At 48.1% G+C, this 13,435-nt stretch overlaps 1 protein-coding gene across 5 annotated transcripts in view; it reads right to left on the bottom strand.

Annotated features, from left to right (window-relative positions):
* Positions 1-340: 340 nt before the first annotated feature.
* TMEM184B (transmembrane protein 184B) overlaps positions 341-13,435 on the bottom strand; it is a 32,716-nt gene continuing 19,621 nt past the window's right edge. For 4 of the 5 annotated variants that reach the window (XM_075573677.1, XM_075573679.1, XM_075573678.1 and 1 more), the window contains 7 exons: positions 10,010-10,100; positions 9,001-9,076; positions 8,476-8,567; positions 6,746-6,915; positions 4,772-4,966; positions 2,850-2,873; positions 341-1,477 (listed from right to left, as the gene is read on the bottom strand). In XM_075573677.1, coding sequence (XP_075429792.1) covers positions 1,239-1,477; positions 2,850-2,873; positions 4,772-4,966; positions 6,746-6,915; positions 8,476-8,567; positions 9,001-9,076; positions 10,010-10,100 — 887 coding nt within the window. In that variant the 3' untranslated portion in view covers positions 341-1,238. The remainder of the gene's footprint in view (positions 1,478-2,849; positions 2,874-4,771; positions 4,967-6,745; positions 6,916-8,475; positions 8,568-9,000; positions 9,077-10,009; positions 10,101-13,435) is intronic. The other variant, XM_075573681.1, reaches the window with a different exon arrangement.

Genomic DNA, 13,435 nt, shown 5'->3' with positions numbered 1-13,435 from the left:
CACCAAACAGGTCGTGTTCTCAGAATATCCCTGCTTCAGCACAAATGGTGCAGTCAAAGACTGACCCACCTGTGCTGAAGCAGGGATATCCTGAAAACCTGACCAGTCAGTAGCCCTCGAGGACTGGACTTGCCCACCCCTGGTCTAAACTCGTCTGTGCGTCTTGATCCATTAGTTCAACTAATATTGTCGCACGTTTACTAAGCTCACCGGTGTCATCGCCTAAAAACAAGTCCTCCTGCACCGCACAGCACACCCCGCTGGTATAATGCGCCCGTGCAATATCTATGTATACTACCTCCTTTATATTTATACTACCTAGAATGGTCCCTGAAACCTAGAAATATTCTGGCAATTTCCCGACGTGACGCTTAGGATGCCATGCTAGTTTGCGGTCTGCGCTATCCTGCACACGCGACCTTGAATGTTAGAATTAGGACCATTGTACCGACAGAGGAGCCTCCAGGAATGACGGGATCAGGGGTCTCTACGGTTCCTTGCCTGTGTGACTGTTTGTTTATACGGAGGCTCCATGGAATAGGATCCCCTTGTTTAGGTTCATTGCAGGGTGTGATGCTTTTTAATGTTCAAACATGTTTGCACAGGAACTTTCAGTCGCTTTCCCGCATACACTTTTTAGACTTGCTATAGTACTTGCTAACTAGATCGATGAAGACCTCTTACCCCGGCTGGCCACTAACCACTTCAGTAACCAGTGGGCGTGGCTGACGCCGCAAGGAACAGCACACGAGTGGGCCTGCTCGTGTACCGCGTTCATTCCATCAATTTCCAACTTGTGTGCCGTCTTCTGAGGCGTTTGCACAGGATGTGGAAGCGAGGAAACAGAAAATAGGACACACGTGATCAGTTTGGTAGCCGGGGAGGGCTCTGGAGTTACGTGATTGCTGCCAAACTGGTCCAATGACCCGAGGGGGTGGTGGTAAGGGAAGAATTAAACTAGCAGCCCATCTCAGCACAGAGTGCATTAAAATGGATCCCAACCTGCAATGAACCTACATTTTTCCAGAACCAATTTTTTTTTAAACCCCCTTGTACCTAAGGCTCTGCCATTTTTTGGGCAGGTCTCTCCCAGCCTTTGCAACCAAGGGAGAGGCGCCTTCAAACATGCCAGGGAACCCTCTGAAAGCCTGGCTGTTCTCCAGCACACCCCGGATTCGGGCCGCCTGCCATCATCACACGTTGCTCCCTGGCTGTGTCTCCCTCTCCCCCCACCCGGATCAGAACTCATCGTCGGAGCTGAGAAGGAGGGTCTTCTCTGTGTCGCGGGCGCCGGACAGGCTCTGCGAGCGGGAGATGATCTGCCCATTGCGCCAGGTCGTGCCCTGCTCCAGGGTGGATTGCTGGGTGTACTGCTGGTAGGCCGGAGAGAAGTTGTGAATGGCGTCCTGCACAATGTCGTGAGGGTTCATGGTTTCCTTCAGGCTGCTGGAGATGCTCTTCATGGGGGCGCAGCGACCTGTACAGGGGGAGGGATTAGAGGATTTTAATGTATGACAGGATCACAAGACGCTACCCCGAGACACTGCCCGATTACCCCGGTGCTGCCGGCAGGGGTTATACAATGCATTGCACACGCCCATCTAGCAGGAAAGAAGTTAATGAACCTCTTCTGTGCTGGGTGGGCATGCAAGGCAATCCTGGCCTGAAGAGGCATAAACCCTTTACCATTACACTATGTAACTATGATCACTGGTTTTATATGGGGCTAATCGAGTATGTACATTTAAAAGCGCATTCTGGCCACAAACCAGGATTTCTCTGCAATGCGTTGCAGGCCCTGGCTTTAGCCTAGTAGTTGATGGAATGTGTGCAAAGATACGCCCTTTCCTCTTTCGCTCTGTCTAAACTCTGACACAGGCCCTCATTCTCTCCCGTCTCGACTATTGTAACCTCCTGCTGTCCGGCCTTCCTACCTCTCACCTGTCTCCCCTACACGCTGCAGCTAGAATCACTTTATCCTCTCCTAAATCTGTCTCAGCATCTCCCCCGCTGAAATCCCTCTCCTGGCTTCCTATCAAATCCCATATTACTTACAAAATTCTCCTCATTTAAAAGCGGCAGTTCACGCAATATCCTACATGTGTATCTTTTTAAATAATTCAGTTCTGTACTATGAGAAAATACTTGTAGCATTTAAAAAAAAAATGTTTTAAAGACATTTTTAAGGCTTCTAATGTAGGAAGCATTTCCAAAGAGACAGCCCCTTCCCCTTCTGATAGGCTCTGGCTCTTGAGCCCGCCCTCTCTCAAGCCGTGAATCAATTGTATTGTGTAGCTGCCAAGTCAATCATATTCCAGGAACTACATTGCCCAAAATGCTGTGCAAGAACTGAATTAACAGGAGAACGAATCGATCTGCAGCTGAGCTAATCACTTGTCAGTGTGCAGATTATATTGATGCACATTGAATGGGAAAAAAAAAATATTAAAAATAAATAAACGGCAACTTGAACTGCATATTTAAGACTTTACACTCTTCAGCCCCTCCTTATAGCTCAGCCCCTTATCTCTCACTATACACACCCACGCAGAGAGGAAATGGGGTAAGAAACACAATTATGGTAAAGCACAAATTTGTGTGAGCGCGTATAGATTTGATTATTAACAAAGGAGATTTTTTTTACCTTTCTAAAAAAAAAAGACACAAGAAAGCCAATAATACCAGTTCTTAAAATGCTTCAGGTCCCTGCAGCTCGGAAGCAGAGCGAGAGACCCCCGCCTGGGGGCGACTACCAGTAAGAGGGGGGAAAGGAAAGGAACGGAGTATACAAACTGGCAAATAAAACTCAGAATGAAGAGTGTCGCAGAGAGACAGACCGCAGTACCTACCGTACGGGCCGTAAGATGGAACAGCTGCAGCGTACAGCCAGGGCAAAAAGCAAGGAAAGAGGACAGATAAAGAGATACACAGAGGTTATTCAGCCGCACTGCACGGGAATCCTTCGCAACATCAGCTCCCACAGATCATATGAGGCTCATATGTCTCGGAGTTCATGAGTCATGTGTGAAATGATCACAAGAGCCACATGCATGTCCCCACCCACATCCTTAACTTCCCAAAATGACCGATATATAGGGTGTACTTCCACCCACTCCTACCACGTGCCTCCAATAACACGGCTAGACTGCTAGCTCATTGGGACAGGGATACCCATATAAGCGGGGCTTTGACACAATATTTTAAAGCAGCACAACTACACAATTACATGCATTGTTTTGTTCTAACTGACAGGGCAATGCTTTTAAAAAATTGAATATTTTTTCTGCATTCATCAACATTAAATATTTGCATTATGTCTGCGTATTGTTATTGAACCGAAGATGTTCACCAAGGGCCCTTATTTGACCGAGCAACACCAGCTCCAATGGGCCGCTCCCCTGCACATGTACTAGCAATGACTTGGTCATCCCGTGGGAGGAAGTGAAACTGAAAGGGATACAAAGGCTGCTGAAATGCAAACAAGACACAGATTATCTGAGCGAGCAGAGAAGGGGAGCCAGGTGCAAGATCACTAGATCCCCCTTTAACTAGCTGATAAGTGTGTGACACGGTGATCTCCTTATAATTCTGTATTATTAAGCATATAGAAGAACACAGCTAGAAATGGTGTCATTTTATCTGTGACCACAAGGTGTCAGGAAACCCCTAAAACAGGTGTGGGCAACTCCAGTCCTCAAGGGCCACCAACAGGTCATGATATCATTGATTCAGCACAGGTGGCTCAAGAAGGGACTGTGAGTCACCTGTGATAAAGCAGGGACATCCTGAAAACCTGACCTGTTGGTGGCCCTTGAGGACTGGAGTTGCCCATTCTTGCCCTAAACTAAACGTCATATTGACAGACACTGCAGCCCCGTCATTAAGTTGTCGACATGGACAGCAGACGTTAAAAAAAGGTTACCCCAATAGGTTTGAAGAGCAAATATAAAAAGCAAAATGTAGGATATAACAAAGGGTGTTAGAAAGTTCCTGTGACGTGGATATTGTGGCTTCTGGACAGATTATCCCGCTACTGTGTGCCATGTAAACTAGACAAATACCCTCACTACAGCTTATAGGTGGCTGCAAGTCGGTGGTGCTTCCTAGGTAACGCAAGTATATCGCTAACAAGAACAGAAACCATGTTAGAGCACTCTGCCGACACAGGATGTTGAGTTGTAATGGTTTAAAATAATTTTAATGTCAACGATAAATGTTAAAATATAGGGTGTTCTTGTGTTAGTGAGCAACCGTGTGCCATACAGATAAATAAGGTTTGAATGGCAACTTACAGACTTCCCTGTAACAGCTACGAAGACTATAGTGTTACAATAGGAAAGGGGAAAGTGTAAACTTTGCAGCTTCCCAAACCTTACCATGGTATAATGGAGTCAGTTGCTCTGCTGACTAATGTACACACCAGAGAATGTCACTTTTTGCTGGCAGAGGGGGACTTCCCCGTTTACGGCTCGGCTCATCTGGCAGTGACGTGGTTAAGCCCTAAGCGTATGTGATGGCATACCAACCCTGCATACCAACGCACAGGAATGTCACATGGGTTTGACACTATAAAAAGAAAACTGCACAGAGTGAAAGAAAGGTTCATCCAAATTCATTGTCTCAATTAGGACGGTAAAAATGGTCAGAGGCAGGTGGGCATGTTATGGTTGGGAGAATGTTAACCGCCTTGTGGCTATAAAACTGTAAATACAACAACATGCACAGCTATCTGGGCTAGCAGGAGGCCGGCTGTGGAAGTGTCCGTGCTCACCTTGGGCATCCAGTCGCTTGTCTAAGTAAACCTTGTAGGTGAAGGCGTGACGCAAAGCAATGGCCGCAAAAAACATCTCAACGCAGATGATGAAGTTCTGATACCCGGCAGCCACGGTGCCCTCTCCGACAGACACCTCTGCAGAGTGGATCTTCGGGATGGCGCCACACTTTTCCAGGATAGCCAGAAGCATTCCTTAGAGGAGAGAAGAGGCCCACAGCGTTTTATATATTCAATATTTCCAGCGCTGAGACATCATATATGAAGTCATCATATACAACACAGAATTTGACAGCAGATCAGAACCACTTGGTCCACCTGGTCTGCCCAATCCCGCTCGGTGGAAAAACTTCAACTTGATCCTTGGCTAAGCAGTAAATGGATATTGCACGGGCGCATTATACCAGCGAGGTGTGCTGTGCGATGCAGGAGGACTTGTTTTTAGGCGATGACACCAGTGAGCTTAGTAAACGTGCGACCATATTGGTTGAACCAACGGATAACACCGCACACGAGTTTAGACCAGGGGTGGGCAAGTCCAGTCCTCGAGGTCAGGTTTTCAGGATATCCCTGCTTCAGCACAGGTGGCTCAGTCTGACTGCACCACTTGTGCTGATGCAGGGATATTCTGAGAACTCAACCTGTTTGGTGGCCCTCGAGGACTGGAGTTGGCCACCTGGTTTTAAACCATGTCGAAGTCACAGCACCGCACAGGGAGTGTTGTTCTGTGATCACAAAACCAGGTGCCTCGTAACCCAAGAGAAAAGCTGTGGGACGATCGGCTCGGAATCGGACATTTGGTCATGGCAAAGTCAGCGATTGGCCATTAAGGACCTTTTGCCACAATAGCTGGACACTCAGCCACCGGCCATTTCACCAATAGGGTAAGTTAATTTAAGGGTTTTAACAGTTAGGGTAGGGGAATCAATAATAGGGGTTTATAGTGTAAGGGATTTTAGGGTAGGGGGTAGCATTAGTATTAGGGGTTTATAGGGTAAGGGGTATGGTTTGGGGCTTATTTTGGCGGTGAAACTGCCTGGGGAGATGTCTCTGCAGCGAGGTGAGTGGCGGCAAAACACCGGCAGCGACATGTCCTTTAATTGAATAGTGACAGGAAGATAGAACGGACCATTTAGCTACCAAACGGGTCCTATAATTACAGGGCGACACCGCGACAGAAAGCGCTTACTTCCTAACAAATGTGCTTTGTGCCACAAGATGAAAGTGATACACAGGTAGAAAAGAATCGTAGTCACCTCTAACAGTGACACTGGCCACGTAGTCTCATCCAAGCGGCTCTTCTACTACATGATGGCAGAGGCCGTGGAGGTCTACGGCTCATCACAACTCTGCACGGTGAAGAATACAAGAGGATTCTTACATGCGAATACCCGCCAGTCGTCAACAATAGCACCGTAATTGACCTCATCTGACACCTTTATTGCCAAGGTGCCAGTAACGAATACCTTTGATAAAGTGATATCCAGCAGAGAAGACAAAATGTAATTTAAAGGGCCCCAAAGAACACAATCCAAAAGGGTGGATCAACTATTTCTACCAAAACCAACAAACTGGCATTAGGCTACATATACAAGGTGGCCACTAGACTCCAGTTAGCACAGGCAGTTTGGGCAACTCCAGCCCTGAAGGGCCACCAACAGGTCAGATTTTCAGGATATCCCTGCTTCAGCACAGGTGGCTCAGTCAATGACAGCCATCTGTGCTGAAGCAGGGATATGCTGAAAACCTGACCTGTTGGTGGTCCTTCAGGACTGGAGTTGGCCACCCCTGGCCTAGACTCCAGAGCGTTGAATAGAAAGGTTTCCCTAGGAAATACAAGCCAGTTTTTTTTCTTCCATTGATGAAGACCACCTTGGAGGTTTAAACCGGTCATCGTTGGCAAGGATTAGTCAGAGATGGGAAATATCCAGCGGTTCCAATGTTTACAGAAGCCAGGAAACGCTGGGATCTCACCTTGCCAGAAGGACAGGAAGATGACAGACTTGACCATGAAGAACTTGAGCAAAGGGCTGTAGGGGCTGAGCAGATCCCGCGTGGCAAAGTAGAAGAGGAAGAGCGCGTAGAGCGCCAGGCTGACCGAGATGTTATAAATAATCGTCACGTAGAGATAGCCGCTGGCCACACTGCAATGAGAAACACGTCGTCAAAAGAGACTCCTTAATTATAACCTGACGCACTTCGCCCCTCTGCAACACAGACACCTTCAAGAATACATCGGATACGCCATTGCTGCACAGTATACTCTGTGTATGCCTACATAGGGATCATTTATATATCAACTAGCTGAGAGACCCAGCGTTGCCCGGGATGTGAATCCCTAATAATTGTTTTGTGGGGGGGTGAATCTTGGGGGGTGGAGGTGAATCGTGGTTGGGTGGGGGTGAATCTTGGGTGGGTGTGTGGGGGTGAACCTTGGGTGGATGTGGTGAATCCTGGGTGGGTGGGGGTGAATCTTGGGTGGGTGTGTTGGGGGGGGGGGTGAATATTGGATGGGGGGGTGAATCTTGGCCCCTGCGCGTGTTCCCAGCCCCCTCCCTCCCCCCCCCGGCGCTTCTGAAAGGTCCCCCTGAGGTTAGGGGAAGCGGCGTATGCGCCGTCCACCCCCCCTCCCCGGCGCTCCCGGCGTCCCCGCTGAGGGGAGAGAAAACGTGGCCCGCAGGTGGCGAGAGCTGCAGGTGAGGGGAGTGATGGGGGGGGAGCCGGCGGGGAGGTGATCTGAGTGTGAGAGTGTAAGTAGTGGAGTAACGGTGGTAAGTACGGGGGACATGCAGAGTAGCGGTGGCGGCAACCGGACTGCTGAGAAGGTGGGCAATTAATATGTTATCGTGCGTGAAGGGTGGCATTTTGTGAGCGGACGGGAAGGTGTACTTTTTTAATTAAGTGTGTTAAGGAAGGGGGACAATTAATGTTTAATCGGACGGGAAGGTTGCCATTTTGTGTAGTGTGTGACAGGGTGATGCTGATCGGGCCAATGTATGTATCGGCCGTGAAGTAAGCGTCCTGCTGAAGTGGCTTTGTCGGGAAGGCGGCCATTTTAGCCGAGTAGCGGTGCCGCCAAGCGGGTGTGGAGCGGGTGGGAAGGCATAAATTTGGACACGTACATGGAAGGTGGACAATTGCGGGGTCTATGAAGGCTGAAATGTTGATTGACAATTAATGTATGCGGGAAGGTGGACATTTTGAGCATGGAGCGGGCGACAGGGTGATGGGGCCAGAGGTGGGCAGTAGCGGTGCAGACAGTAATCGGGCTGGTGAGCGCAGAGCGGGCGGGAAGGCGGAGGAGTGATTTGTGACAGTAAGGGGAGTGCCGAGGTCGTCATTTGTGAGAGCGTGGACGGGTAACAGGGGGTGGAGGACAGAGAGGTGGGTTAAACGTACCAAGGTGGGTGTCTGACTCAGCAGGGGTGATCCCAGGTGTAGGGTGAGTCTGCAGGGAGAGAGTCTCCAAGGCTATTAGGCTTCAGAGTCTCGGGTGACAGTCTCAGGGGGTATGGTGAGTCTGCAGGGATAAGTGTGTGTTTGTGTCTGTGTATGTTACAGTGGAGTAGGTGTGTCCATGATGTCAGCGTACCTCTTGGCCAATGAGAGCCGTGGGGGAAGCGGGGCATGGGCGGGCGGACCGACGGACCAATGAGAATCCCCACATCTACTAATAATCATACATACATACATACATCACTTACTTGAAGTCTCCATCCTTGTACTTCCCAAATGCCTGGAGTATGACGGTCACAGCTGCCATGAGCGGTTTCACCACGCAGAACTGCAGTGTAGCCTGTCGGGCATTAAATCAAACATTAAAGCATACATCCTCCCCTTCCAGAATAATTTAGTTTTAAAACCCACTTGGAATCGAGGATCCTTTATCGAGGGCGGGAGTTTTCACTCATGACACCGCTTGAGTTACTGGTGTTTCTGCAGAGTATTTAAAATGTCTACCCAACAGAAAGCTGCAAACCAACGTAGTTGCGACTTCCTATTTGCCACATGACCCACCAGATTTGGCAGCCATTTTGTTCCCACTTATCGGTGACTACACCATTAAGTAAATAAGGAACCAGGTGGTCTGTGGTGCTAAATTTGAGCGGTTTAGTTCCCGAGGTTCCTATTCAACTAGGTTTAAAAAAAAAAAAAAAGAGGCATAATTGCGACTGGAACTCGGAGACGAGTAGAGATCCCCACAACTCCGCCATGAGATGGTCCCTCACCTGTTTACAAAAGCGCAGGAAGCCGATGGAATAAGTCTTCCCCCACAGGCAGCAAGTGCCGTACATACAGCTGGACCTAGTATGTCACAATGTGGAGAAGGGACACATTGAGCATTGGACAGCATTAAAACACTCCTTTCAGTAGAGGAAAAGTTGTGCAAAGTTCCAGTGGGTGCTCTGGTTCTAGAGAAATGTAGATATGTCGAACGCTTTAATGAATAACACAAGTTCACGTGCTAGAGTACTGTGGGTCTGGGTTGAGTTTGCAAAGATTGTGTATGTCCAATTCTAAAAGAAATTAAAATCTGCAGGGCTTCTTGCGCAGTGTAGAAGTAAATACACATGTGGAGGAGACCTGTAAGGTTTCAAAAGCACTGTACACTATAGTTACTCTCTTTCGGGTCCATTACAGGTCATCACAAACCACAATAAAATCTTTAAAAAAAGGAGCAATCCAAGACGTTTCACCCCCCCCCCCCCACCCTTCAACATATGATTGAAGCAGGGGGTCTCCAGATCTGAACCCTATTAATCTCAGTTCTGGGGACCACCTGATTTCAAAAGATACTTGCCTCCGAAGGGGGTGCTGGACCCTGTGCATATTTAAAGCTCCTGCGTCACGTGGGCCAATAGAAAGCCGCACCAAATGACGTCATGGCTTCTTATTGGCCCGCAGGGCGCAGCAGCTTTGAAAAGTGGCCATTACGTGAACCTGGGTAGCCGAGTCGGAGTGGCTACCGGCATTCCCAGTGAAGGCAAGTACCTCCGGAAGCAGGGGAGGGGTGGTGGGGGGTGGTCGTCGGAGCTGAAATTAATGGAGGTCAGCTTTGGAGACCCACTGCTTCAATCCAATTTAAAAATAATAATAATAATGAAAAGTCCAACTTGGATTGCCTCTTTAAGGGGAGCAGTGAAAAAGGCTCAAAAAGGAAATCTAGGAAACCATGCAGAAACATCTGCCGTTTCTAAAAGGCCAACCTCCTTCCTGGAAGGTGACCCCGGTACTCACTCGATGGGCTTTCCTCGGATCTCGGACATGATGTTGCTCTCACCGCCGAGGTATTCGTAGCAAAGGCTTAAGAAGTTGTAGATCACGAAAGCTGCAGAGAACAAGTTGTGAGATTGGGGCAACATTTGTAATAACCCTCACGCTGTCAAAATGCAAACTGGTCTTCCACCATGATCCATCCCACTGGCACCAAACCCAGGAGATTTCACTTTTCACCTTCATATCCCCGTCTCTTTACTTCTGGTGATGGATCACCAGCTGGCGATCATACTGCCCCTTATTGGATTTCACTTTAAACTAAACGTTTGCATCGGTTCCCCACATATGCATGTAAATGCAGGTTCAGATCTCTCAAGAGACATGGTGTAAAGGCCAAGGAAAAATACAGCAGCAGTGCTACGGTGCTATCAGGATACCAGCAAAGGGGAGCCCGAGAAGCGGTGAGAGGATTAAAGGTAATTGCAGGGGCAATAAGAGAAGTGACTCTCTGGATCTCTAGCTCCTGGTAGCTCACGGTTGAATCAGGTCCCACATTGTTCTAAACATCTTCTAAAGAACCTGAGGTGTAGCAGTTGGCCATCTATAGGTTTTAGAACCTATATACAAGGTCTAACCGTAAATCACAGGATTGCGAGTACCGCAGGCCCTTTAACGGTCATTGTGGCAATAGGAATACAGAAGTAAACACGGAGCGTTTAACCCTCGTCTCTACGTGCAGGTGGTCATTTTAATGACTAGGCTGGCATGGGGAGTGGTGGTGTAGAACAGTGGTTCTCAATTCCAGTCCTCAAGCTCCCCCCCAACAGGTCGGGTTTGAAGGATATTACAGCTTCAGCACAGGTGTCTCAATCTGTGTCTCAGTCTTCGACAGCCACCTGTGCTGAAGCAAGGATATCCTTCAAACCCAAGCTGTTGGGGGGGGGGGGGGGGGGGCGCTTGAGGACTGGAATTGGCCATCCCTAGTGTAGAAGAGCAGCGTGTATGAGAGGTAGGAGAGCTCAGGGCTGGAATGACAGGGAGGGCAGCAGGTTATCAAGTAGCGGAGGAAGCTTTGTTTATAGAGATGACCTTTGCACAAATACTTTGCTGCTGTGAAACTCCCCGGTGAGATGCGATAAGCAGGCGTTGCTAGGAGATAGGATGAACAAAGTGTGGCCTTGTCGTCAGGAGACCTGTCAGACACGTCATACAGGAGTATGCGGGTGTGATACATATCAGCAGTTGCCCGAGATAGATCTATTTGATATCTATCTCAAAAATATCTATATCTCTATCTCAGCAAGCAGACCCTAGCAAATAAATATTGGCATATAAATGTCCAAAGTTTTGGTTCAACTAAAGAACCTTCATGAATACACACACACACTAAAAAATAAATAAAAATATGGCTTTTGCGTTTTGTCTTTAACTTTGACCTTGTAAATTACACACACCCCACGCAAAGTATGTGTTTGTATATCCCGGGGAAATTTGTTGACACACAGGCCAAAATTTGAAGCAACTGCGTTTTCATCTTCCTGCAACTAAATGAATATTCAAATGAACATCCAGGCTCTCGGGACCCCGATCATGTGTGAGGACCATCGTCTCATTAGCTGGGGCTCGGTGACACAGTCACGGTAGGGGGTAACCAGGCTCTCAAATATAGGTTAAGCCCGTTTTTGGTTACCCCCGATCCATATATAAGGGTTCAAGAGAGTTGGCTCTTGAATGCAGTAACATTGTATCTTTCAGTGCATCACATGTAATAAAAAATATTTTGTGTGTTTTTACCTTCCGGGCATGTCAGCGAGCAGGGATTGCTAGGGGAGGAGTTTCAAGGGGGGTTTTGTGGAGGAATTGTTGTCAGAATGTAGCTAGGAGGTTGGGGTCCGGAGTTGTCTGTTCCCATGAAAATGTACCCGTGAATCATGCCCGATTCCTGGATACATGTAGGCAAATTGTCAGGCAAAACATTGCCTTGAAAACGTTAGCGCAACTCACTGCTAGAGTTCCCTGCTTCAGCATAGCCGAGAAAGGTGAATGGGGCACTGGGATGAAAAGTGTCCCTGAAGCTGAGGGGATCCCTAGGTTATGGGGGGTACCCCAGTTAATGCCCAGAGACTTAGGATGGATTAGAGCATATTTTATTAATACTGTAATGTACTGTTGTGTACTGTAAAGGTAGTGGGACTTTCGGAACCGATGTCCAGGCAGGCTGCCAGGGCTAACTCATAGGTGCCAGTAAGTCTGCTGGACATCAGAGTTCAAAGTAGCCAGAGGATACAGGAGGTGTGAAAACCACTTGGATGGCAGGGAAGCGCTTAAGTACCCTGGTCCGGAGAACAATGGCAGTCGTCCGGGCTGCCATTTGCTCTGCCAGACCGAGTGGAGCCTGACCCAGTGGGTGGCATTGAGATAGCCAGGGTCGGAGGTGGCAAACTTGCGCGTGTCCTTTGGCAATTTCATTTTTCCCGCTGACCCGGCTATTCATACCAGCTTGTCTCCGATTGGCTGCTGAGAAAGTTCCCACGCAATGATTGGTTGCGGAGTTCCATGAATGAAACTCAGAATACTACAAAGAACGTGTGAGCCGATCAGATTGGAGATCCCCAGTAGCAAGAGCGCGAGCTTTTCACAGTTGCTCTTGCACGAATAGCAGAGGAACCGGCTTCAATTTCAAGCCAGGAAAGCGCCCGCCAGAGACCAAGTCCCAACTTTTGCGACCAAGTTCTCAAAATCGAACCTAGCGGTCGCGGCTGGGATTTGATGCCGATTTTGGTTCCAGAGGATCGGTGGTAGCTCGCGGTCAAGAAAAGTCCAAGTTCTCAGAAGAGAAGGGAGGGAGGGGTGTGGAACTACACGCAGATTTGGGAACCAGGAGATTCCGGGCCAAGTCTCAGTCAGGGCAAAATTCTTATTTAGAGTTCTCCGCACCTAGGAAAGTCTAGTTTCTACCCCAGACCCCCAATAAGTGTGTATTTTTGTCTGTATTTTGTTTACCATAGTGTGTAAGCAAATTTGTGCGAATAAACTACAATTTATTTTACTACCACCTTGTTTTGCTCAGTAAATTATCCCAGTTAAAAAGGTGTAAACGGACTGGTCTCCCGTGACACAAACACACACACAAACAACACACACAAACAAACACACACACACAAACAAACACACACACACACAAACACACACACACACAAACAAACACACACACACACAAACAGACACACACAAACAGACACACACAAACAGACACACACAAACAGACACACACAAACAGACACACACAAACAGACACACACAAACAGACACACACAAACAGACACACACAAACAGACACACAGAAACAGACACACAGAAACAGACACACAGAAACAGACACACAGAAACACACAGAAACAGACACAGAAACACACAGAAACAGACACACAGAAACACACAGAAACA

The sequence above is a fragment of the Ascaphus truei genome, chromosome 17, assembly GCF_040206685.1.
Source record: "Ascaphus truei isolate aAscTru1 chromosome 17, aAscTru1.hap1, whole genome shotgun sequence".
Classification (NCBI taxonomy): domain Eukaryota; kingdom Metazoa; phylum Chordata; class Amphibia; order Anura; family Ascaphidae; genus Ascaphus; species Ascaphus truei.
This window is presented reverse-complemented; position numbering and strand designations above follow the sequence as displayed.